Here is a 27,530-nt window from a genome sequence, read left to right as displayed (position 1 = left end):
AAAAAAGTTTTTTGAGACTATTCTTCTGTGAGTTAGCAAACAAAGTTTTTTCTAGCTATTCAAACTGTCCTGTCATAGAACTCAAACAGGGAAGCCACAAACTGCTCTTCTGGATAACAGCACAAGTTCCAAAATAATAGAGGGAATGTAGCCCAATAGCTGGTGTGCTGTCTGAGGCTTCAAAGGATCTGGGTTCATTTCTCTTCTGCCATGAACTTCTTCTCTGACCTTAAACTGTCTCCTTGACACCTTCCCCCCAAGCGGTTTAGCATTGTACATGCCGTGGGCTGGATGCCATTTTCAGGATGTTTTGCAGGCTAGTGACATAGTGTGAATTGCTCAAGGACTTCTCTGCTGTAGCTGCCCAACGTAAGGAGGAGCAAAACTGCAGTGAGCCCCCCGTATGTTGGACTGCATACCTAAAAAATTAGGAGGAGGAAACAGTGAGGGCTTTTCTGATGTGTTATTAGCAATTCACTGCAGTGAAATCTTTTCTTGCACTAGGAGAAGCAGTTCTCCTGGTATGACAGATTTATTTTCCCTCACTCATACCATTTTCTACAGAAGTGCTGTCCAACTGCTTTCTTAGGAATGCAATGAAGGTTGCAGGGACCCTGGCCTGAAAGGTGACTCTGCCTCTTGGTAATGGACTCTGCGTGTTGCTGTGTTAGAGGTCGCAGGGTAAAAGCCCTGCCATGGTCTCTTATTCCTGCTCCAGTAGTAGCCCATGCTGCATTGTGGTTTATTGTTCCTGCAGTGAGTTGAGTTGTGTCCTTTAGTTTCCCTGGCTTAGCCAAACAGAGGAACTCAGGCTGCAGGCTGGCTGTAGTCCACTCTGGATGTTACCAGTTGGATTAATCGTTTTTATGCATTTTAAGCAAAGAGGTATCAGCAGTACTCACCTAGACTGGTGTGAAACAAAGACTTTTAAGAACCTAGCATAAATCAGAAGGAAAAGGCAGTAAAGTTTTTTTCCTTCTAGAAAAGTTTGACAGTTCTTGTGTGTGTGTGAATTATTTTCCTTAAAACCGAACATTAAAAAAAAAATTACAGGAGTAAGCTTTTCTGTTATAGCTGAATACTTTTTCTTTTTGATGTAGACCAGTGATCAGAGTGGCCCTGACTTCATAAATTTTAGCTATCTGTCTAAAATAACTGTGAGCCAGTCAAGCTGTAGGAATTCACATATTTGACGAGTAGTTATACAGTATATTTGCAAAACTGAATGTTTTTTTAAACCGTATCACAATGTAATGTGTACTACATCTGTTACAGAGAATTTTTGCAATCCTTCTGCATAGCTGCTCTTGCCACATAAGGTGGAATGGCAGATTGAGTGGTATAGTTGTGACCTGCTGTGTTGCTAAAATAGTAACTGTGTTATTTACATGCCTAAAATTCATTAGTAAATGCAGGGACTAAAATAAGTGGTGTTTTGTTTGCACAATGAATGGTTGGTTTTGCTCTGGTTGGCTGATATAATTGCTTTATTTATTTCCATGTTTTGAATTGCAAAGCTTCATACCAAGAGCATAGTCATATATGTTTCACATGTGTGAATGAAAAGAAATTGAAAGAAAATATTCAGATTCTAACACAGCAATATCTTCCATGTCTTGTATGTCTTGCTTATCACAGGCTTTTCAAATTCTGGGTCTCCATGTGATGAACATCTTGGTGGTAGCTCAAAGTTAGGAGTCTTTTTATCTTAGAATTGTTAAGATCAGCATTTTCTGTCTTCTCCTGTCAGGCATCTCCATTGACTTTCCCCTTTGATTAGTATAACTTTCTTAAAACCTCTTTAGCACTAAATCACATAATTTGATTGTTTAACCATAACTTCTTATATGTTCATGTGTTTTCACTCTCTATTTTTTTAAACTTTTTTTTATCAAGGCAAAGGTATGGCTGTCTTCATATGGCTTTCTATGCATTCATCTTTCCTTCTCTCTGCTTTTGAGGATGGGATTCTTTGCAATTTTGAAGCCCTTCTCTGTTTTTTTAATATGACTGCAGCAAGGCAATTTCTCCAAGACAAGACTGTGAAGTAGATGCTGTGTTCTTCGCTCCCTTTCCCTGTCTTCCTGCATTGCTCCACGTAACCAGGACAGACCTTTTGTTCTCAGGGTTGTCCTTTCTGAGGAAATGCCTCAGCATGCTTTTGTCAGCACATGATGTTCCCAGAGGCACGCTGGATCTAGAATACACAGTTGGAAGGAGGTCCCTTTGGTTAAACCAGTATGGTCCAAGCAGAGCTCACAATCCACTCCTGCTATTGGGGTCCACCACACTGGAAAGAATGAAGTTTGGAAAATGTGAGCTCCATGCACATGCACATTTGCCAGATGCACATTTGCTGTGGTGCCAGAGGCTGGGGCAGGCAAAAGGTGTTGCAGCACTGCTGGAGCAAAGGGCTGGGCTCCAGCTGTGGGTGGACTGTTTGGCAGTTTGGTGTGCAGTGTTCTTCAAAAGGCTCTGTGTGGGCAGTGCTATTACAGGAATCCTGTATTTTCTAGCACTGCTCTTCTTACTCTAACTAAACAGAAGCAAGAAAAACCATCATGCAAGGTTTGAAGCCGAAACTTGCACAAAGCAATATTTAACTTCACAAAGATGACCGTCTGCAACACCTTCTCTAACAGTTTTTGATATGCTGGTCATCTTGTTTCCAAAGTGTAGTATAACTGCTGCAGGTGTCTCTCTTTATGCATCTGCAAACACATCTATTAAAAGTTGTTTTGCTATTAGTACAAAAAAAACTTTTCTGGGTTTCTAGGCATATTAATGCTTTTTTTTTCCCTCTATTAAGAAAATTGCTTATGAACATTTTGGAACTTCTAAGATCCTAATAGCCATTGTAAAACAGGCTGTTTTAGATTTCCATTTAATAAAATTAGCCATCTTGTGGCAATCATAGAATCATCAAGGCTGGAAAAGAACTTCAAGATCATGGAGTCCAACCCTTGACCAGTCACCACCTTATCAGCTAGACCATTGCACTATGTTCCATGTCCAGTCATTTCTTGAACAATTCTAGGCAGGGATCGAGATTCCACCACCTCTATGGGCTGCCTATTCCAAAGCCCTTTCAGTGAAGAATTTGTTTTCTGATGTCCTATCTGAACTTCCCCTGATACAGTTTGCTGCCATTTTCCTCTTGTCCTGTCACTGGTTGCCTTGGAAAAGAGACCAGAGACCAACCCTCACCTGGCTACAACCTCCTTTCAGGTAGCTGTAGAGAGTGATTAAGTCACTATTCACTCTCCTTTTGTCCAGGCTAAACACCCCTAGCTCCCTCAGCTGGCCTTCCTAAGACTTTTGTTCCAGACTCTTCACCAGCTCCATTGCCTTATTCTGGACACACTCCAGCACCTCAGTTACTTCCTTGCAGTGAGTGGCCCAAAACTGGAGATGGGATTCAAGGTCCAAGAACAGGGAGATCACAGCCTCGTCCTGCTGGCCACACTATTGCCGGTACAGGCCAGGTCACCACTGGCCTTCTTGGCCACCTGGGCCCACACTGGCTCATGTTCAGCTGCTGTGGACCACCACTCCCAGGTTCTTTTCCACCTGGCAGCTTTCCAGCCTCTCTGCTCTAACCTGTAGTACTGTACAGGGTTGTTGTGGCCCATGGGCAGGACCTGACACTTCACCTTGTTAAACTTCATGCTGTTGGCCTTGGCCCTATCAATCCATCCTGTCCAGATCCCTTCCTGCCCTCTAGCAGATCGACACTCCTGTCCAATGTGAGATTTATTTGTAAAAATAGTATAACAGTTTTTGTGTCCTAAGCAAAAAACATTGAGAAGCGTGTTATTTCATGCTGCTATTTCCAGACAAGTATGAAACATCCATGTGTATTTCTAAAATTTAGGTGGACTTAGAAGCAAAAATGATGCAGTTATGCAAATATTTTAAACTTCAGGCACACTTGAATGTAAATGTAAACTTCAATCTAAATGCTTTGTAGGTGAAATTTTAATTATTACATGCTTCACATATTTCAAAAATTCGTTTAATGTTTAAACATCTGCTTTTCTCTGTGGCAAGAGATTCCTTTACATGGTATTTCTCTTGTATTTAGTTTAAGGTATTTGAGAAATGTAAATTGCATTCTGTTTTGTAGGCACTTTTGAACCAGTACACTCAATCCTTGTTTTTTACAGGCTTTAGACATTCAAAAATTACTACAGAAAATGCAGCCCAGTTCACCTTTGACTTGGTCATACATGTTTCTCGTGATACTCCACAATTTTGGCACCATTTGAATTACAAATGCAAAGTACTTACTAGCTGGCTTTTTATTAGCTAAAGAACATATGGAAAGCCTGAAAGCAATTATTTGTTCTATAACTACTGCAAACTAATGAATGCTAATTTCATTTTAAACAGAAAAGTGTGCTTGTGAAATTGTTGGACTTCAAGGAAGGACGTTGGGTGTCTATTTTAGGAGCATCTCCTTCTCACTGAAGCATTACTTGAGGAGGTTATACAAGGCCCACTGAGTGGGAAGTTAGCTTTCAGTCATAAGAATATGCCTGTGAAATGTTTACAACTTCAGCCACACCGGTGCAGTTTCATAGTTGGATGTGCAACAACAATGGGTATTGGGAAATGTATATGCAAGTCAGTCACTACAGCCTGAGCTACAGTAGTACTGTGTTCATGGGCGGTGAACAAGGCCTTGGGTTTTCTAAGGGACCAGTTGCTCTTGACCAGATCCCTTTATAGGAGCCTAAAGAGAGCTGCGGCCTTCACGGGTGTAGCATGAGCTAAGAATAGAGAGTGGTTTTATGTTACTTTGCTTGATGAACCCGTTTTAATGCCTCAGGCCAAGAACTTTAGTTTTCAGCGTACTAAATGAGCAGGGGAATGTAGAAAGAGAGTTTCACTTTTGGACAATACAGAGAGTATGCTGCAAGTTCTTTTGCTGAATAACAGAGAAATAGAAAATGTGGGCTTTTGGCAGTGAACACTGATAATAATACCTGAAGTACACTAGTTAGAATGTGGTATGGAATGTCTGAAAATCACACACTGACTTACTCAGAGCTGCATTTTCTGTAAGTCCATTTATTGACGAACCTCAATAAGGGTAGCTCTTGTGGAAGGGTTGGTAAATTCTCTTCTACATTCTGAGATCTGTATCCTCACTAAAATTTATTAATTTACCTAAATAATTTGTCTGAAGTAACATGAAAAGTCTGTGGAGTAGCTGCCAGGGAGAGGGGGGGAGGATCCAGCTGGATCCCTCTGAGTTGATGGGGACTTTTGGAACTTATACAAGAATACTCAAAGACATAGCTGATGTCATCTCAAGGCTTCTCTCAAGGATTTTTCAATGATCTTGGGAATCTGGAGCTATTTCAGTCAACTGGACACTGGCTGATGTTGGCCCAATATTCAAGAAGGGCTGGAAGAACGACCCTCCAAACTACAGGACTGTCAGTCTCACGTCAGTGCCTGGTAAAATTACGGAAAAGATTATTCTGGGAGTTATTGAAAAACACCTGAAGGACTCCACAGACATCAGTCACAGCCAGCATGATTCATGTCAAACCTAATTTCTTTTTATGACAAGGTAACCCATCTAAGTTGATCAAGGGAAGCCAGTTGATGTAATCTTTTTGGGTTTCCATAAAGCTTTCAATACTGTCTCTCCTTCTGGATACAATATCCTTCTGGATAAAATGTCCACAACACAGCTGGATAAATACATAATGTGAGGGGTGAGCAGCTGGCTCACAGGTCAGGCACACAAGGTTTCAGTAAATGGGGTGACATCAGACTGGTGACCTGTCACTACTGGAGTTCCACAGGGGCCCATCCTTGGCCCTCCTCAACATCTTCATAAATGACTTGGACGCAGGTCTCGAAGGCATACAGAGTAGGTTTGCCAAGGATACTAAATTGGGAGGTGCTGTTGACTCCCTAGAAGGCAGCCAGGTTGTGCAGGGAGACCTCAAAAAATTAGAGGGTTGTGTAATCAGCAGCCACATGAAGTTCAACAAATACAAGTGTTCCTGGGACCTGCATCACAGAAAGGCCCCCGGGGGGTCCTGGTCAGTGGCAAGTTGCACATGAGTCAGCAGTGCCCTGGCAGCCAGGATGGCCAACCATGTCCTGGGATGCATCAGGCACAGTATGGCCAGCCAGGCACGGGAGGGAATTGTCCTGCTCTGCTCTGCACTGGGGCAGCCTCACCTTGAATATTGTGTGCATTTTTGGATATTGCAATATGAGAAAGATACAAAGCTGTTGGAGAGCATGTGAAGAAGGGCTACAGAGATGGTGAAGGGCCTTGAGGAGCAGCCATATGCGGAGTGTCTGAGTCCACTTGGGCTGTTCAGCCTGGAGAGGGACACTGAGGGGAGACCTCATAATGATCTACAGCTTCCTGATGAGGGGAAGCAGGGGGTAGACAATGATCTCTTCTCTGTGGTGACAGGACCTGAGGGAATGGCATGAAACTCTGTCAGGGAAGGTTTAGGTTGGATATTAAGAAAAAGTTCTTCATCCAGAGGGTGTTTGGGCACTGGAACAGGCTCCCCAGGGAAGTGGTCATAGTGCCAGGCCTGGGTTCAAGAAGTGTTTGTTTGGCACATGGTGTGATTCTTGGTGATGGTTCTGTGCACGGCCAGAACTTGAACTTTGATGATCCTTGTGGGTCAATTCCAACTAAGGATATTCTATTAAATTCTAATACAGCTGTATTCTTCTTTGTACACCATATTGTTTGCTTCCATACTTGATTTAAAAAAAACCTAAAAATACAACTTTCAGTCAGACCTCCTGTCTCTAATAGAGTTTCAGAGAACTTGAATCAGTGAGTCTCCAGCCACAAGTTAAAATGAAAGTGTTGGTACAAACAGCCTTGTTGTAGGCGTGGCAAAGTTTGAGAAGTAATTGGTAGCTAAAAACTAAGAGCAAAAAAAAATTTGAGTCCTTCAGAAGTTAACTGTCAGAGACAAGTCTAAGCTTAGCTTTATTTACTGGCGTCTCAGACATGATGTGGTTAAAGCAGAGTGTTGTTTAAGATGATAAAATGTGTTGTTAATGTATCAGTGTTTATACATTGATCTAACTTTATCTAAACTAGATGTGTGAGCTAGAAAGCTGTTCATGTTGGTGGCCACAGCTCAGGTGTAAAAATTCAGCTTTTTGATATATAAATACTTAACCTGCTTACAAATTACAACATTTCACACTCTAAATCTGAAGGTCTGGAATGATTGATGGTCAGGAATGATCAAAGCACGAAATTTTGCATTCAGAAACAGTTGTCTCTGAAATAACTTGCTGTTCTAGGTTGTATTAAAATGCTGTTGCTTTGAGGGGATTGGGGTGGTTTTTCTTAAAGCCTGTATACTAATGGATGAAGTATGAAAGACAAGATTAAAAAAACCCACTTATTTTTATATGTACATGGAGAGAGGCATATTTTCATAAGTCTACATACAAAAATGTGAGAGATCAGAACACTTCCCTTAGATTAGAATATAGCTATTCCCTATTACACAGTAACGGTTTTAATGGTATTGCTCATGCTGCTTTTTCTTTCCACATCCATCTCAAAGTGCCATGGAAACCTTTCTCCTCAGTTGGTTTTTTGTTTGTTTTCTTTTCTTTGGAAGGTACTGGGGCATTTGAAAGCTCAGGTAGACATCAAAGTAATTGTTTTCCTTGTAAGATGTATTTTCTTCTCTGGGATCATGAGATCTTGAAGAGTGAAAAGAAAGAAGTAGCGGTCTTACTGCTGAGTAATATAGACCTCAGTAGTCACTCTCAGAACACTTTCCCTTTTCAAGTAACTGCATTGAAACTGCTATTTAACCAGCCATTATTAAGAGCGAGGTGCTGAGTAGTGCCGCTGGGTCTAGCACTTAAGTTCTGAAGTACCTGTTCTTTGCAGAATCTGTGCATACATCAACATCAGGAAATACAGTTTTAAGTTAATATCACAGTTTGTGATGTTTTGATCTTTGTATTACTGTATCACTAAAGTTCTGTAAAAAGCCTGTATGTTAAACCTAGTCAGAATATTTGAAATCTTTGGTTGTTGGTAGTTTTCATTAATAACTTATTATTTTAAATGCAGTCAAGGTTTGGAGGTTTCTTTCTGAAATGTGGTCAAACGTGGTGCTCTTGTTGCTGCATGTAGCTACTTCAGTCCTGGCTACCTGCAGCTTTTCAGTGATTTCTTTACTATTTGCATGCTTCTGTAGAAGTCTGTGACCTTATTAATAAGGCAGTTATATTTTCTTTTCTGCATATATATAGTACTGAGCACTAGACTGGTATAGCAATACAGCTGTGATTTTTCAGAATACATACTTGGCACCTGTAATGACAGGAGAAACAGAAGGATTTGGCACATAGCACTTTTTGGGGTGTTTATTTTGTTTAGACAACCATATAACTTATTTAGCCTAAGGAGAAATATATCCAGCTTTGAGCCCATCTGTAATTGTGTTTTAGCATCAGTTTAATTAATCAAGGAATATTTTTTTGTACAGATTTAAATAGACTAAATATGATAATTTAGTCATATGGAATCTTGTTAAAATCGATAAAATAGTATAATATTGATAATATTGCTAAATAAATGTCTGAATTGTCTGAATTGTGTTTCATGCCTCTTTCATCTGTCAGTGGCAACCATGCCTCAGTACTATATATTAGATTCAACACCTGTACAATATCCAGTTTTGTTTCAGTTGCAGCCTTGTTTTGCATCCAAATTGCTCTTTTTTAGCGGCAGTTGAGATTGTTCAGAACTGTACAAGATTGTCTCCACTGTAGCACTACCATGTAAAGCTGAAAACTGCATAAACAGGATTTATCTTTTACTTACATAGAACCCACAAATTAAATTGTGTGTTAAATATATTTGCATTTGTCAAGATGAGAATCCTGCATTTAAAAAAATCTTCTGATGCGTTCTCTCTGACAGAAATCTTGTGTTTCAGTGCTGACTAATCTCTGCCTTGCTGATGCTATTGAATGAGCTTTGTATGTGAAAGCTCCATTAATCCTTGTACTTACTGTTTGAATGTTTGCTACAGGAAGCGAGCAGCTGCAAAGCATCTAATAGAGCGCTACTACCACCAGTTAACCGAGGGCTGTGGAAATGAAGCCTGCACGAATGAATTTTGTGCTTCCTGTCCAACTTTTCTCCGTATGGATAACAATGCAGCAGCCATTAAGGCCCTCGAGCTTTATAAGATTAATGCAAAACTCTGTGATCCTCATCCCTCCAAGAAAGGAACGAGCTCAGCTTACCTAGAAAACAATTCCAAAGGTGCCCATAACAATTCCTGCACTGACAGAAAAATGAACAAGAAGGAAATGCAAGGCCCAAGAGATGACTTTAAAGGTAAGATGTTTACAGTTTTCCTAAAATGAAACACGTTTCACATGCACAAGTACAAACCAACATAATTCACTCTGGTGGTATTCTGCTGACTTCAGCAAAATACATTATTAGACAGTTGAGTATTTTAGTATGTATTCAGAAAAAGGATGGATTAATGCTGAACACTGATTTTCCAAATCTGGATTTTGACCATATCTCTGTTAAAATCAACATGCATTTGTTGTCTTACAAGAATAATGATTTTTGCAAATATGGAAAAGCTTTAAGTGCTGTTGTATGACTGTTTTAGTTTTGCTAGTTTCGTAATTATTCTGCAGTTAATAAATTATAAAATTTATACTTTAACTAATTTCATATTCTGTGTTAAGAAACTTAACAGATGAAAAAAATGATACAGTGAGTGATAGGCAATATATTCACCAAGCTAAAAAATGTTTGAGCACAGTTATTTTTAAGCCAGTGTAAAATGAAATGCTGTTCTATATGTATGTTTTCTAACTTCTGTTTAGCTTTTCAAACAATTTGTAATAGTAAATACATACTAATGGAATAATGTTAGTTGTCACCTTAACCCGTGATGCAGACATGTCCAGAAACCAGGCCAAATGGTTTTTAAAGCCATTAACATTTGAGCAGACCACCTTTAAGTATTGTGGCAAAAAGTGTTATAAACACAAGTCCAGATGCATTTATTTTAGCTAAAGAAGGTGAAATTGTTTACAGCAAAAATTTTAAAAACCCTACAGGATTAGCAATAAAACATAATACTGTGTTATAAGCAACCCAAGATATTCCAACATCAGTTTCGTCTTTACCTGATGCAAGGATAAATTTATACCCAAATTACTTATGATCTGAATAAGCAGAGAGGCAAACACTCTCTGAACAGGAGGAAGGGGAAAGGGAAGGAAATGTAGTATTAGATGAGCAAGAGGCACATTAAGTCTGTTTTGTGTTTTTTCTCTTGATTTTTTTTTTGGTTTTTTTTTGTATTATTTATGGAGCTTTTCAGACACAGAATTTACCTTATTCTGTCTAACCATCCCCTCTCCCCAAGGCAGGTACTTAAGAGTCTTCTGAACCTACCTCCAGAGACAGTCTGTTGGCTACAGCAGTGACTCAGACTTCCTCTCTTGGAGCATCACAAGTATTGACCTTTCTTTGTAGCTGTATAGACAGAGGGTTTTTAATGCATTCTTAAAGCTCATCTGAGGCTTAGTTACCTTTGGAATTGGGTGATGTCTAAGGCATCTAGCACTCTGAATTTTTTTAAGGTCAATCTTCTACAACAGTTACTGCGAAATCTGCAGCAAAGTTTAGCAAAACTGAGGAAAAGGATGTGTAGCTTGCTTTTATGCTTGACATAGGATTAAAAGTTCTAAATAAATTTAAACAAATATGCTTCAGAAATAATTAAATTACTTTTCTGGAGTTCCTGAAATACTAAAACCTTTAAAAGAGTGAATGAGGAAATTCTTAAGTATGGAAATCTGAATTATATAATATTGTTGAATTGTCAATGTGTGCTGATAATTTTTATGCTATGAATAATGTCTTTGGTCCAGAGTCAATTAAATTGAGACTGTGGTCCTCATTTTGAGGAGCCGTGTCGTGAAATATCATCTGTATCAGTGGACAATTTCTCTTAACACAAGAAAATTAAGACTTCTTTTAAGACAAGTTTTGCTTCCTGGGCATGCACTGCAGCAGATAAAAAAAGATGTTGTGCTAAGCTTGAATCCTTTAAAAATGTTTTCAGTAGTGCTATTTTTTTAACAGGACAGATGTTAGTTTTGAGGTTTGTCAGTGTCTTCAGATTGGAAGTCAATCTAAGCTTAAGACATAAGCCTAACCTTTCCTGTGTTATATGTGCTCTAAGAGTGGCTTGGGGTTCTGTGAAAAGCAATAGGTTGTCAGTCTTTGCATCATCTAATTTGTATTTTGAATTTAATGACTTCTTGGAATGAGTATCAGTGTAGGTAATCCCATTTCAAAATATTTTCATATACAACATCTTTATTAAACGGGTTTTTTTTAAATTATACACTTCTTTCTACAGAGGCAGGTAGTTGTAGCATGGTTGGTGAATACAATTTTGAGATGCTTTCTTTAGAGATGCTATTTAACTGATTCTGTTTTATTTCTAAATTATGTGTTAGTTCAGAAGAACGTGCTTAAACTAGAATTTTCAGGTCTGATCATGTTTACAGTAATTCTACTATAAATCATCACCTGATGTGAAAGCATCTGTGGGTTCTGTTTGAGAAGTAACATAGAAAGCTATAAATAATGTTTTCTTTCTTTTTTCTAAAGAGAAAGGAAGATTTCAAATAACAAATGGACCCTTCGAATGACATATTTTGTATCAGGAGTTTGGGGAGAGGGAGAACAGACAGGTATTTGGAGCAGATGATGTGTGTAAACCATCTTGTTCCTCTGAATAACATGTTGATTAGTATACCCAAGTTGCTTATCTTAGTGAGGCCTAATGTACAAAGACAGAATCTACATGCCACGCTGTATGTGTAATTTAGAAGGCAGCATAAATTTTGGAGCATATATTGAGGGGTTTGGGAGGGTTTTCAGGTGCCAGTTTAGTCTAAAAACAGTTGCAGAAAGCATTAAAAAGATAAATAAGAAATCTTATATTCCCATTAACATACAACAAAACAAGTGATTGAGTCTTTTCTTCAGGGTCTGCTTTGAAAAAAAAGAGGTTGATACAGTCTAGTTTGTTTAGTTTAATGACTTACACATTAACTATGCAGATTTACCAGAAGACTGTATTGTCACAGCCTTATTCATTAAGGCTTTTAAAGTTTAAACCTCTTACTGATTGCACTTGTTTAGACAATACAGTACTGTTAACTACCTAATGTAGTTAATTGGCTGCAAAACAGTATCACTATTGTGCACATTCTCTGATTGACATCCATGAATAAAATATTTTACTAAGTCAGTGAATGAAATAATGATTTTTCATGCTAATGAAATGATAAAGTATCTGTCTTGAATTTATTCAGCACTGACACTGTTTTTGCAGTTTTAGTGATGATATGACACGCAGGTTTCTTAGGTAGGGCAAACCAGAAGTATATTATCTTTTTAATTTTTATATTAGTAAAACTAATATCTTTATCTTCTTATAGATGTGACCTTCCTAACAGAAGACAAGATATATGAAATTCTTGAACTATGTCGAGAAAAAGAGGATTATTCCCCTTTAATCCGGGTGATTGGGAGAGTGTTTTCTAGTGCTGAAGCACTGGTACAGAGTTTTCGAAAAACCAAGCAGCACACCAAGGAGGAGCTCAAGTCTCTTCAAGGAAAGGATGAAGACAAAGATGAAGACGAAAAGGAAAAAGCTGCCTGTTCGGCTGCTGCTATGGAAGAGGATTCTGGTGCATCATCATCTTCGTCATCAAGAATAGGTGAAAATACACAAGGAGATAATAACCTCCAAAAACTAGGCCCAGATGAAGTGTCTGTAGATATTGAAGCAGTCAGACGGGTCTATGATAGGTTACTTTCTAATGAAAAAATAGAAACTGCCTTTTTAAATGCACTTGTGTACTTGTCACCTAATGTGGAATGTGACTTGACTTACCATAATGTGTACTCTCGGGATCCTAACTATCTGAATTTGTTTATTATCGTTATGGAGAATGGCAATCTTCATAGCCCAGAATATCTGGAAATGGCTCTACCATTGTTTTGCAAAGCAATGAGCAAACTACCCCTTGCAGCTCAAGCAAAACTGGTCAGATTGTGGTCTAAGTACAGAGCAGATCAAATTCGGAGAATGATGGAAACATTTCAGCAGCTTATTACTTACAAAGTCATAAGCAACGAGTTCAATAGTCGTAACCTAGTGAATGATGATGATGCTGTTGTTGCTGCTTCAAAGTGCTTGAAAATGGTTTACTATGCAAATGTAGTAGGAGGGGATGTGGATACAGATCATAATGAAGAGGAAGATGAAGAACCCATCCCAGAATCAAGTGAACTAACTCTTCAAGAGCTGTTGGGTGAGGAAAGAAGAAATAAAAAAGGTCCTCGAGTAGACCCACTGGAAACTGAACTTGGTGTTAAAACTATAGATTGCAGAAAACCACTTATCCCTTTTGAAGAATTTATTAATGAACCACTGAATGATGTTCTAGAAATGGACAAAGACTACACTTTCTTCAAAGTAGAAACAGAGAATAAATTCTCATTTATGACCTGTCCCTTCATATTGAATGCTGTTACCAAGAACCTGGGATTGTATTATGACAATAGGATCCGGATGTACAGTGAGAGACGCATAACTGTGCTCTACAGCTTAGTTCAAGGGCAGCAGCTCAACCCGTATTTGCGGCTGAAAGTGAGGCGTGACCACATCATCGATGACGCGCTTGTCCGGGTAAGTCCCGCAGCAGCGTGGCCCGTGGGTTTGTTGGTCTGACTTGTGCAAACTACATGGGCTTGGAGTAACTGAGAAGGTCTCTGTGTGAGTGCACATGTACTAGATTTCCTCTAGAACAATCTCAAATAGCTTTATTGTTCGAATTCTAAGCATGATGCTGTAGATTTTGTATATTCAGCAGAACTACTTCTGCTCAGAGTGATTGGAGGTTTAGGTGTTATAAAGTATCAAATAGCTCTTACTGCCCATTATCAGATCCTGCACCGGTCTTGATGGTGACAGAGTGACCAACTTCTGTTTCTTTGTCCTCTGCACTGCCCTGAATCGTCTTTTGATGGTAGGGATTTTCAGATGGAAGTTAGAATTAAAATATTTTAGTTGTGTACTCTTCTTGTGGACTTACAAATTTCTAGAAATAAAGCATTATTTTAATTTGGTGGAAGTACTGGTACAACTGAGAAAAGAAGACAGACCTGTTAATACCAAAGAAGTGTGAGAGCAGCCTGTTTCTGGATCTGCTGACTTCTTTAATTAAAACTTAATGCCATTTCTTCATGCATTTTTGGAGGAGAGGAATCATACAGGATACAAACTATAAACAGGTCTGTATAAGAACCTTAGTGTGTTCTTTATTTTAGGACCCTTCCCTTTTTCTCTTGATGGGGGGTTTTTTGGGGGGTTTTTTGGGGTTTTTTGTTTGGGTTTTTTTTGGTTTTTTTTTTTTTTTTTTTTGGTTTTTTTTGGTTTTTTTGGGGGGTTTTTTTTTTGTTTGTTTGTTGTTGTTGTTGTTTTTGTTCAAGCTGGTAATTTTCAAAAACTCATTTTCCGGAGTTCTGTTATTAAAGCACAAAGTTTGCAAATTTTTAAAGTTACCGATGCCTTTAAAACTTGTCACTGAAGACCTAGAGAGGTGTTTAGAGAGGGTTTGGGAAAATTACCTCATTTTGCCTCTCAGCCCAGCTGTTACTTTTAGTTAAATTTTATAACTTCTACTGCCAGTGAAGATCAATTGTGAGAACCCTAAATGGCCTCCTACCTTGATTTTTCTGTATGCCTAGGAATTTCCTGCTGAGTTAGCTGCTTTGTGGGAATTGCTGATGTTATGATTTGTTGGAGAAAAAGATTGGTCTTCAGTACCAAAAGAAAAAATGAAATTGCAGTGCAGAAGTGGCTTCTCTCTGTAAATTCAACTTTATATTAGGCAAATGAATATAAAAATACTGTGCACCAGGTTTTTTTATTTAAGAATGCTCTTTGTAATTTCACTACCTATCAGACTTACAGTCATGTCCAGTTATGTTTTGTCATATTACTGTAATGGAGTTTATTCCTTGAATATTCAGCTTTGGGCACATAAATACTGGAAAAAAGGGAGGGATAATTCTTTCTCTTTAAGAAATGACGAGGTAAAAGAGCATAAAAGCTAGTTTTAGGGTGTTCTTTTCAATGCCAGTTCCAGCAGAGCAAAAGCAAACCTTCATCTTTATCCAATAATAAGAAGGAAAATCCATAAATATGAGAAAAGACATTATTTTACATACTGCTTGTTGTAGAAGTTGAAATCCTTGAAGACAAAAAGAAATATGTTTAGGTTAAGAAGCTTGTGGGCAACATCAAGTTGCAGCGGGGCCACAGCAGTCACTGCTGTGCACATTCTTGGCCTGTAGGAAGTTTAGGAAATTTAGATTAGATTAAGCTCAAACATACTAATGTAAATTATGATGCGCTTGCAGCAGCCCTTGCTCAGCTTAGCAGCCTGAGTTACATGCCTGGGCAGTTGCCATGGATCCTCCTATGGCTGTTAATTTAAGCTGTCAGAGCATGCTAAATTATGGTGACCTGACTGTCAGAGCCTTAAGGAAAGTAAGGATTTTAAATTGTTTATCTGGGGATACAAAATAAAGGGAAAAGATAAAATTGTTCTCAATTCAGGTAGTCTGAACTAAACTGTAGTGGTAGCCAAAAAGACCAAGTGCAGTCCAGGCATTTCTCATAAGTGGAAAATAGATGATATTCAGTAAAATGCAGATGAATACAGAGGTGCCATCCAAAGTGGAGGAAGGGAGTATGTGCTGTTTCAAAGAGATGTTACAAGGTAGCTGTCGTGGGATGATGTGGACGTAGGGAAAATTTTATTGTATTGCATGAAGTGGGTACAGAATCCATCTTTTAATTACTGATGTGTTTTAACTGATGATACAAAGTATCATTGCTCAGTGAATAGATTTTAAATATTCCCCAGGAAATGTTAGTGAATGGAATGCTCTAATGTTGCTGTTGTCCACAGTGTGCCTATTCTCTTTCATTTGTTTCTTCTCATTTTAATATCGGAAAAGATGCAGTAGAAATACATTTGGAAAGCTCAGAGTCTCTTCAATTAAACTGTAAAGTCCCCTTAAGGGTAAAAACAATGATGGAGAGAACATAAAAGATGAATGGAGGAGTTGAATGAGAAATACTGGTTTTTATAACTGGTAGCCCCTAGTTTTATTATCAGGAATCAGGCTTAACATAAGCAAAATGACATTTTGTTTTCCACACTGTGCGCCTCAAGAGGGTTGGTGTCTTTGCCCAGGACCCTGTAAGTCTTCATGAAAGAAAGATCCATCAAAAGCTAATGGACATTACAGGCATTTTGGTGTGAGCCACACACAAACCTCAGGAAATCTCTAAGCTGCAATTGTGCTGGTAGCTGGGAAGTTATTCCAGGGGAGATGCTGTTCCACACTGTTGTTTTTTGTCAGAAAGTGCCTATCTTTTCAATAATTGCATGCTGTTGTTATGGGAGTCTTTGTAATTGGTTCAGAAGTGATTTTACTAATTTTCACAATTACTTCCTAATTGGTCTGAAATAGCTCTGGAGGCCACTCTTCAGTCTTATGTCCTAAGCCTTAAAATAGTTTGCTCTGTCTCTGATAGGAATCTAAGATGGGTACCATGAGCTTCTGTAGCAGTACTGACAGCATCAAATCTAAGTGAAAGCTGCACTGGATGACTTTGCATCAGGGGTGGCTGCAGTTTTGAGTGTACAGTATTGAACTTAGGAAGGGTCTCACTGAAAAATACCAGAAAGATCTTTCAAAGATAATAGTATTCATTAGTAAGAGTATGTTCTTATATCTGTTCAGTGACAAAATGTTTCTGAACATGCTTAAAATACAGGAAATTAATTATGAGTACCAACATATTTACCCTCAAATTTCATATTTTTTTAACTTCAGAGGTTTGAATATTTACAGACTTTTTAAAATAGGGACTACTATTTATGTCACTTGACCTGTGTCTTTACAGAAGAGTCAGTGAAGACTTTTTTGAGTATCTGTGGAATAACTGATAACTTCATGATAAAAGCATTTTCAAGAATATTGACTAAAATGAGATTGAGATAGTCTTACGCGTATTTTCCTTATTGATGTTGAATATTTTTCAAACAAATATATTGACCAGCCTTTCCAATTTCTTGCAAACACTCTCAATACTGGCTTTCTGCTAATCAGTTGAGCTGATAAAGTCATTACCAAGCTGTTTTTCTCCTATAAGTACTTAATATTTCAGCTTTTATAATTCAACATGTATATATTCTTACTTCTTGGACTTCCATAAAGCAAAGATGAACACTCGTGATTTTTTTTGTTACTATTAGAAACATAGGAGTTTTTTTCCTTTTACTTAGAATTTGAGGCAATACTTTTTAAATACCTTGAAGGTGTTATCTTGTTGAAAGTCACTTACTGAGAGAAACTTAGTTCCCTGAAACACATACATCTAAGGAAAAATTTTATTTACAAATTCCTTCAGTTTCTTTCCATGTATGAAACTTGCCTCAGAGACTTATTTTGCCTTTTTTATTTGAAATTATTCAATGAAACATCTTTCTTTGTAGTATATACTTATTGTATACTTATGTGTATGTATGTTAGTCTGAAAAGTCACCTGGGGACAAGAATGGAATGTCAGAATTTTTAACACTTTAGTCCCCACTTTTTTTTAAGGAATTCTTTTATTTTGGAGTTGGTAGCTCAGTTTGAAGTTCCTGAAGGCAATTAACATGCTTTTTTCTGTCTAGCAGGTTTAATAGGTTAGCTGTACTGCTGAGTCATGTTGTGTGAGTGTGGTAGTAATGAAAGGAAATACATCCTTTAATCCTCTCTTCTGCCTTTCCATTCCCCAAGAGCTATTTCTTTCATCCCTTTCTTCTGAGTTTACTCTTCCCCCACCCCTATGGCCCAGGTGAAATATGATGTTCTTCTCAGGTAGCAGTAATTTAAAGGGTGTGAGTTATGACACACAACTTCTGCAAGTAAAAACGTGGTGGATTCCTTCAGCAGAATCAGTCTTGTACTTGCTTGCAAAAACTCACTTTGACCAATTAGAAACTCACTTTGACAAATTTCGTATGGAATGCAGACGGCTAGTGGGCAACAATCCTCTCCTGCTTGTAAATGTCTCTGCTGAGTGTGTTGATGACCAAAACTGTTCTGTGACACCTGAACCCAGTAGGCAGATTCTCTCCTGTATTAGCAGCAAAGTACTTCAGGAGATTTGACGTTTCAGACCACGTTGCAGTCTGTGTGTTCAGGTGAAAATGTCAGCCCTGGTATGCGTTGGTTGGAAGCAGAGCATGTGACTATTGATGTGTACAGGCTCCAAATGCATGAACTGTAAAATACAGCTGGAGCAAAGGCTGCTTTGTCACTGTAACTATTACTCTTTCCATGCCGGTTTTTAGAAAAACATGTTGACCGACTTATGTCATGATGTGTCACTGGTACTTTCAAGCTTAAATTAGATATGTTCTGTCATTTTTCTATCTAGTGTGGAAAGTATTCCTGCCTCTGCCTTAAAGAGAACTTTTATGTTGTGATAGAACTTAAGGTGGTTTGTGATCATTTTTAACTGAATAGAAGTTAGTTCAGTTGATATCAGTTTTAGGCAGGTCGCCAAACACTGGCGTTGCATTAAGCTTTTGTATGTTGTCATATTTCTGTCGTTCAGTGAACATTCCTGTCTTTCAGGAAAGCAGTGATATTCTGTAAACAAAGCAACATCACCCAATGTCTTAAATTGCGGTACATTGTTGTTGTTTCAGGAAACAAAATACAGATATTCTTTATGATGTCATCTCTCAGCTTTCAGCTTTTCAATTCATACATTCTTCTGCTGCTTTAAACATGCTACACACCTGCTTTTTAGGAAGCCCCTGGAAAACATAATGATGATTTCAATGATGTGGCCAGTCAAACCATCATGACAGAAAACAACTTCTAAAACTTCAGTAATTCATACAGATGGATTGTGTTTATCTAGCAGCATCTATGTTGACATGGTTGAGATAGCTGTGATTACTAAAAACAAACAAATAAAGGGATTTTTAGCCCCAAAAAACCCAAGAACCAGACAGCAATAACTGAAGTTCATACTTCCCCGCTGTAGAAGCACTGCTGCAGTTCTGCTATCCAGTGCCTCCTTAATGTTGTGTTTGCTGCTGTTGCCCACTGCATTTAATTTTTATTGTGAAGCATCAGTGTTGACACAGATATTCAAAGGAGCAGCTAAACGCACAACTTTGAGTTGAGCAGCTTAGCAGCATTTTCCTGCTTATAGAATCTACTTCAAGGAGCGTCAGGCTTTGCTCAAAATACTGGATTTTTGATAATCCTTTATCTGACTCCCTTGCAGACATCCAGTCCACTGTTCTAATCTGCCTAGCCAGCATTGCTCAACTAAGACTGTTTCCTTCCTCTCTTTTTTTAGGCTGTTTTTGTCAGCCAAAAAATAATTTTGAAATTTCTGTAACTGCTCTATATGTATAATAAATATGAACACCTTCCTTAGTGCATTTGCATGACACAATAGTCTACACACTATGACATAGGGTTGCTGTCCCAGAAGAAATGCAGAGACAGCATATGCTTTCTCAGAACTCAGGAAAATTCATAAATCATGCAATATATTAAATTACTGGTGGTAAAGACTATGAAGCCAACAAAGTCATGACTGAGGAGGAAAAAACCACAGCTTTATTGCTGTTGGTTGTAAGTGGAAGAGATCCAAATAAGAGAATTTCTGTCTGTCTGAATTTCTGTTCAGCTTGAACATTTAACCTGTATTTAGAGTTTTAAAATAAATGCTAGTTCTTTGTTTTTCAAAAGTTGCAAGTTTTATTTGGAACATAGATTAAGCTCCATTTTTGTCCTAGGAAAATATTTTTTAATACAAGTGGCTTAGGTGGTACATAATTAAGTTTTTCAGAAAATGTTGTGGTTTGCTGATTGAAATACGGACTGATCTCACTTACTTTCATTACTGGGGTCTTCATGGCTTGCCTTCGGGTTTTTTAACTGAGATTTATATGCTATGAAGTTACACTCCCTCCCTTTCCAAATTTAGTTGTCAATACCAGGTAGTTGAATTTTTTCTCCACATGTTCCTTTTGCATGGGGTGCTTCAATGTCTTAAAACCCCTTATGATAACCCCCCTGACTCTGCAGCATCCTGCCCTGCTGCGCTGCTTGGATCATGTCTGGCTGACTTGGCAGTTAGCAGGAGAAAATGTGTCTTGCTGGTGGTATGATTTTTGTGACTTGATAGTGTCATTGCTGCTGCCTTTACCTTCTCTGCTCTGTTCCTGTTTTACTTTACACTTCTGTAGTAAAATTCTGGCCTGTAAAGAGTGTTGGCATGTGTGGATAAGGTAGGGGAGTGAAATAAAAGGTAAGGTTTAGCATGTTAAGGACACCTGCTGGTAAGTACAATTTGCAGTAACCCACATCAGAGGCAAATCTCACAAGTAACATGGTCTTGGTAGAGAACTATGCAGGTCCATCTGTGCCTTAATTTACTGCTGTTGAGTTTTCTTTTAGAAAATGTTTTGTCTAATTGTGCTGCATATGTGTAACAAGTGTGCTTATGCTTTTAAGTAGCATATTTCTTATCAGCTGCAAAATATTCTTGCTAAACTTCTGATTTACTGAAAGGATACATTTTTGGTGTAAGCAAGTGAAGGGCCTGGCAATGTGCACTCACAGCCCAGAAATCCAACCATACCCTGGGCTGCATGAAAATCAGCATGGCCAGCAGGTCAAGGGAGGTGACTGTCCCCTTCTACTCTTCCCCTGTGAGACTCCGCCCTGGAGTGCTGATCCATCTCTGGGTCCCCAGCAGAAGAAGGATGTGGACCTGTTGGGTTGAGTCCAGAGGAGGGATGCAAAAATGGTCAGAGGGCTGGAGCACCTCTCCTGTAAAGACAAGCTGGGCGAGTTGGGGTTGCTCAGCCAAAGAGAAGGCTCCTGAGAGACCTTATAGAAATTTCCAGCGCCTAAAGGGGGCTGCTGAGAACTGGAGATGAAGTTTTTACAAAGACACGTAGTGATGGGACAATGGCAGATGACCTCATATGATAGAGGAGAGGTTAAGATTAGATATTCAGAAGAAATTCTGTGCTGCAAAGGTGGTGAGGCACTGCAGCAGGTTGCCCAGGAAAGTTGGCAATGTCCCATCCCTGGAACTATTTAAGGCCATGCTAGATGGGGCTTTGAGCAAGCTGATTTACTGGAATGTGTCCCAGCCCATGGCAGAAGCGTTGGAACTAGATGATCTTTCCAGGTCCCTTCCAACCCAAGCTATTTTGTGATTCCGTGGCCTCTAATGGCCTTTGTATAGACTTGAAACCCTTGTAAAATGTCAGACTTTCTATTTGGTCTTAACTGAATTTTCACTTTCATAGCAGCAGTGCAGTAGATCTGTTTGAAGGCACTGAAGAAATAATAGCAAGAGAGTTTTGAGACTTCATTAGGATCAAGTAGAGGGAGTTGATTTGACTGCAGTACTAGTGTCTTTTTTGTTTTTAGTTTTTTTTTCCCCAGCTCTTTGTTTGAGAGATGAAACTACTCATCAGAGGCTTGTTTTCTGTCTCCCCCTCTGAAAATATATCTGTGTAATCCCTTCACAAAGCTGTTTATTGTCAAACATGTAGATCATATTACAGAATCTTCATTGTCAGATGAATTTAATTATCTCAATAATACATCTTGTTTTCTTCCTTTTTCTGTGAATTGTGTGCAACACAATGATAACTTGTTTTAAATAAGTGCTTAAAAGAATAGAAATAGAGAATGCTCGCAGCCAGTGAGCTTTAATGGGCTGACAGATCATTTCTGTGGTAAGTTTCTTGCTGTTAATCCCCAGGTTGTAAAACATGTTTAGAGTGGTTTAGGGTTACTATTGATTTCTCTTATTTTACTGTTGTGATTTGTGCTTACTTTCTTCTTAAATTTGGAGGGTGCTTTTGGCTTCATTATTTGTTACTAAACTGTTCTAGTAAATAGATTTACTAATGAAATATTTCTGTCTCTTCACTCAATAGCTAGAGATGATTGCCATGGAAAATCCTGCAGACTTGAAGAAGCAATTGTATGTTGAATTTGAAGGAGAGCAAGGGGTAGATGAAGGAGGTGTTTCCAAAGAATTTTTTCAACTGGTTGTGGAAGAAATCTTCAATCCAGATATCGGTATGTCTTCTAATAATTTACTGGTTTAACAGATTTTTCTCACAAAAGGTTGGCCTGGATGATCTTCCAGACTGGATTGTTCTATGTTTATGCTTTCTGTATCCAGTGATACTTCTCTCTGAAGCTCTCCAGATTCAGCGATGGTCAGGAGAGTATTTGCCAGACATTGAGGCTCGCTGTGTTGTCAGCAGTCATCCTCCTGAAGGAGGAATGATGGAAGGAGTAACTGTGTAGTTAATTAGAACCATCATTACTTGTTTGGATACAAATCAGTAGTACAGGGTTTCTTTGCTGGGTTCCTTTGTTTGTTCTCTCACATTTCTCCTCACTTTGCTTTGTAATTATCTTCTAGAATTAGTAATCAAACCAAAGAGGAAGAGCTTCTGCAATAAAGCAGGAGTCAGACAATGGGAGTTTTTGAGTTACTTCCTTCACTTCCTCCAGCTTAATAAATCTGATAGTCTCAGTTCTGCAGATCCAAAGTGTCACAGCAGTGTCAAATTTGATTGTAGTTAAAGAAACAAGAGTAATTTGATATATTAGAGCCAAAATTTTATATTTGTGTTTCAGCAGTCATTCTTCCATCATATTCTTTTTTCCCTTGCTCCCTGCACCAATCATTTATGCAAGGACATGCTTCTTTTCTTGTGCAACTTGTCTGCTGCTCTGAAAAGATGAAAATGTTATAAAATTATAAGAATACTTCATGTTAGAATAGAAATGAGACGTGCCAGGTTCCTATACTAATTTTGCATTTTATGTGAAATATGATGTTACATTGTATTTCTTGTAATGGCTTCCATTAAAGAAGCCTAACAGCCCATGGCTGTTAATTTGGTTCCACTGGACTATTTTAAAAGATTAAGCTGCTGTTCTTGGTTTTGTGGCTTAGAACATTGATGAAAATACACAGAAATCTATTTTGACTGAATTAGAGAGGAGGTGCCAGTATCAAGTACCCAGAATCAATAGGAAAAATCTGAACATTGGCCCTTGCCCTTCACCATATGTAAGCTAGTTCTTATAAGTGGTACAGAACCGTAGACAAGTCTTACTCTCCCTGAAAAATACTATTAACTTAGAGAGATTTGGAATCTGAATTAGCTTACTTTAATATATGACAAAGTAAAAAAACTCTTAGTACTTCAATTGATTAAATTTTATTTTCAACAAAAATAAATTCAGCAAAATAAATACATTTTCAGCTGGAGTTTATCTAAACAGAACTTGAGTGGGTGTAATGAAATACTCTTTTTTTAGTAATGCTATAGTGTGCTTAAGCTAAGATCCAAGCAGGGTGTATCTACTCCCTGCATTTAAAGGCAGGTAATATATTAGATGTGCATGCATGTTTTAAATTTTACTTCTGTATTAAAAATGTAAAAAAGTATGTACACATTTTGTATTCATAGTAACTCTGGCGGGGGGGAAAGCTTTTCAGTGGCTTTTGGCATAAATGTGTAAAAGCAGAAAATGTAGCTCACGTTCGGTGTGTGTGTGTATGTATATGTATATATAAGCATTGCAGTATAGCAGTTCATGTATGCACCAGATGTACCACATGTGACTTCTGTTGATTTATAAATGCTTTCTTTACCTGAGAAAACAGAGGAGATCCTTTAAGTGGAATTTTAAATGTCTGTCTTCAGTAGGTATATTTGCAGAGATGTATATTGTTATTATAGTTTCTTTGACTTTTTGAGTATTTCAGTATTAAGATACCTTAAAGTCTTACTCAAAGGAGGCAATAAATCAGAAAAATACTGGTAAAGATATTCCATGGTAAAGGAATAAGTGATAACTTCATATAACTTCAAGGGCAATTGTTTTCGCCTTCTTGCAGATTCCAGTTTCTTCTGGTGTTTCATTATGATTTTAATGTACTGTAGTCTTAATTTTGGTAAGGGAGTAAAATACTGCATTACACAAGTGTTTCCAGATGTGGATCTGAGTAAACTGTTGATGCTTCATTATTAGACATTTGCTGGAGTTGTTGGTTTTGACAATTTAACTTCTCCATCATTCTCCATCATATTCAAAAAAGTTCAAGTCATTGCTTTACGTACCAGTAATCCAGAAGTTACTTCAGTCAGTTCAGAAAATGGCATAGGATTCTAGATAATGTTTGGCCTATATATGCCTGAGTTCCTCATGGATTTCTGATTTCCAGTTGCCTTATCTGATGGGTTGTGTGCTCCCCTAATGGCTGGCCTGGCCTTAGTCATTTACTGAGATACATAATCCATTCTGGGGAATAGCCACAGTCTTTGAATGAACTTGCAGTTTATTGTCATACATGGAATGAGGAAAGAGTCTTTATCTCTTGGCTGAAGATAACATTTTCAGTCTTCAAAGTAATTTCGTGTTCATGTGGCTTTGTAATCAGTTTGTACATCTGCATAGGTGGTAAACAAGAATATCTTTTAAGAGCTGACAAGATAAATCCTTGTGGCAAATGTAGTTGATATTCTTCACATGGATCTGACATGGTGTGTTGAGAGTAAGGAGCCTGGGGCAGTTTTTCTTAGGCTCTGGTGGAAAATCATGACAGCTGCACAAGCAGAAGGTGAATTGGGACTGTACCTGTCCAGGGCGGTCTCTCTCTCACCTTATGTCTATGGGGTTTGCATTTATCTTGCTTCAGTATCTAGTCAGGTAACCAATGGATTTTATTGTGGCTTTTATTTATATGTTAATAATATTTATATAAATAATTTATAGCCTGTGCACTCCAGTTTCATAAACAAGAGTTATCTCATGTCTCGCTATAGCCAAAAGGGTAAGGAACTCTGCCTGTCTCTTGTCTTCATGTTTTCTCCCTGCAGCTTTTGGTATGTGCCAGTTCAACTGTCGTTGAAATCTTCAGTGCTCAGCTCATGAGCTGGGCAGCAAATTGGTCTCCTGAAATAGTGAATTGAATGAGAGAAGCAAAACCACTCCCTTCAGACAGGGACAAGCTGTTAAAATTGCAGTCCCTTCTGTGAGATCATGGTCCATTTTCCCCTCAAGTTAAGATGTATTTGATAGCTGCAGTAACTATGGTCCTTGAACAAGCAAACAAATCTGTTGGGCATCTAACTCTAAAATCATGGGTGATGGCCAATCCCTGCTCCATCATCATAGCTTCTAATTAAGTAGTAGGGTTGCATCTAGTCCTGTTCCTTTGGTGGAACTGGCCTTTGAGGAAAGGCTGTCACTTAGTAATTAGAGTCCTTTGGGATTGTTTCATCAACATGTTTTTGACTGAGTTCTTTTCTTGTACTGCTGCATTTATCAAAGTCAAATCCTATTATCAGTGTGCTGCTGGTTCCTCAGTAGTGGAGGGGATGAAAGCTTGTGTACATGCAGCTCCAGTGAGTGTTGCAGGATATTGTATCACAGGTCTCTTGAGTGCTTTTAGTGGTGATGTGAGTAACAGTGTTTTGAGCAGTTCCAGTTACCCTAAGTAGTTTCTCTTCGCCATTCAATTCAGTATAATGTTAAGTTCAATATTGCTTAAAGGCTAGTGCAAATGGGTTTGTAATGGTATGTTTCATGTGCCATTTTTATTGAATTGTAACCATAATTGTTCTTTTTTTTTTTTTTTTTAACAGGGATGTTCACATATGATGAGTCTACAAAACTGTTTTGGTTTAATCCGTCCTCTTTTGAAACTGAGGGTCAGTTTACCCTGATTGGCATAGTACTGGGACTGGCTATTTACAACAACTGTATACTGGATGTACATTTCCCCATGGTTGTCTACAGGAAGCTAATGGGCAAAAAAGGAACTTTCCGTGATCTGGCAGACTCTCATCCTGTAAGTTCCGTATGTTCTTCGAGTTAAATAGTGCATTTTCCATGCAATAATTGAATCTGTATTTCAGTTAAACAAAGATCACTGTCAGAAGTGAAAGTGAAATAACCAGTGACTTGCATTGCGAACCTGTATTTGTTAAAATTAATTCATAAGCAAGAAAACTTCTTGCTACATTTGATTTGGAGGAAGCAAAATTGTAACATCAATGAATAGGGCTCAATGTCAATAAAGCTTTATTTTTTTTGCTACATAAACTCCCAAATGTTAGTAAGAATTATTAAGCATAAACAAGCATGTCTCTTCCCAAAGAAACTAGTAAAATTGGGCTATTTATAGCTATTTGTAGAAGTAAATTTCTACCAAAAAAAAAGTGCAAGTAAGAACTTTTACAGGTAATTTCAGATTCCACTTGGTAAATGCTGATCAAACTTGTGATTTTTTATTTTTGGTTCATAAATGTCTTCTTATGTTAAAGACTGCCCCATCTGTGTTGCTTCAGGATTACTTCCTAGTTGGTTTCAGTTTTAAATAAGAAGTAAAAGATAAAAGCCTGCTGTCTGAATTTTATCTGACATAAAATAACAGGGGTTTCTTTGATTTTTAACTCGTAAATGTTCCCCTTACTCATGTAACATATTCTGGATGCCTAAAGTAAAGACAGATTCAAAAAACTTAAGAAGATGTTATTAAAGGCTCTTAAACTGCAGGTTTGACCATTGCATTTTGGAAGATTGGTAGGTACTAAAAGGCTCTTTTAAGGGAATTGTCACTGATTGTCATGTTTCTTTTTTACCTTAATATCTTCTGTTGTTTCTCTTTACAGATACTGAGCTTAATAATTGTTTGGACTGCTATGTGAGATTTTTAGGTGACTTTTGTCATAGAATATAACAACCCTTTTTTGAGGCGGGTGGTTTCATGTCTCCTTGTATTACTCAGTGGAATCTATCAAAGCTTATTTTTGACAGACATATATTTCTTGTTCTGTTAGGTTCTGTATCAGAGTTTGAGAGACTTACTGGAGTATGAAGGAAGTGTGGAAGATGATATGATGATAACGTTTCAAATATCTCACACGGATCTCTTTGGCAATCCAATGATGCATGATTTAAAGGAAAATGGTGATAAAATTCCTATTACAAATGAAAACAGAAAGGTACACTCAGCTTTTCAAACAGAATCTGGATTTCTTTGATATACTGTTTGTAGAATTATGTAGAACCCTACAAAGGTTTGGTCTCACTTATAATTTTTAAGTTTAAAAGACTTTTAAAATTGCCATAGCACAGTGTGGTTGTGAACAGAAAAGGCTTCTGTTAAAGAAAGCGTTGATACATGGATACATAGCCTCTGGGTGGGATGTTAGACCTGTTTGAGCCGTATTTGAAACTTGCTCTTTTGTGTTGCTGAATAAAAACTGAGCTCAGTTTATTTGCA

The 27,530-nt window shown here is 38.0% G+C and overlaps 1 protein-coding gene across 10 annotated transcripts in view; it reads left to right on the top strand.

Annotated features, from left to right (window-relative positions):
• UBE3A (ubiquitin protein ligase E3A) overlaps positions 1-27,530 on the top strand; it is a 52,670-nt gene that overhangs the window by 22,243 nt on the left and 2,897 nt on the right. For 9 of the 10 annotated variants that reach the window (XM_041417973.1, XM_041417974.1, XM_041417971.1 and 6 more), the window contains 5 exons: positions 9,066-9,376; positions 12,526-13,781; positions 22,150-22,294; positions 25,888-26,093; positions 27,085-27,249. In XM_041417973.1, the coding sequence (XP_041273907.1) occupies positions 9,066-9,376; positions 12,526-13,781; positions 22,150-22,294; positions 25,888-26,093; positions 27,085-27,249 (2,083 nt within the window). The remainder of the gene's footprint in view (positions 1-9,065; positions 9,377-12,525; positions 13,782-22,149; positions 22,295-25,887; positions 26,094-27,084; positions 27,250-27,530) is intronic. The other variant, XM_041417977.1, reaches the window with a different exon arrangement.

This window comes from Onychostruthus taczanowskii, unplaced genomic scaffold (genome assembly GCF_017590055.1).
Source record: "Onychostruthus taczanowskii isolate IOZ18803 unplaced genomic scaffold, ASM1759005v1 scaffold58, whole genome shotgun sequence".
Classification (NCBI taxonomy): Eukaryota; Metazoa; Chordata; class Aves; order Passeriformes; family Passeridae; genus Onychostruthus; species Onychostruthus taczanowskii.
This window is presented reverse-complemented; position numbering and strand designations above follow the sequence as displayed.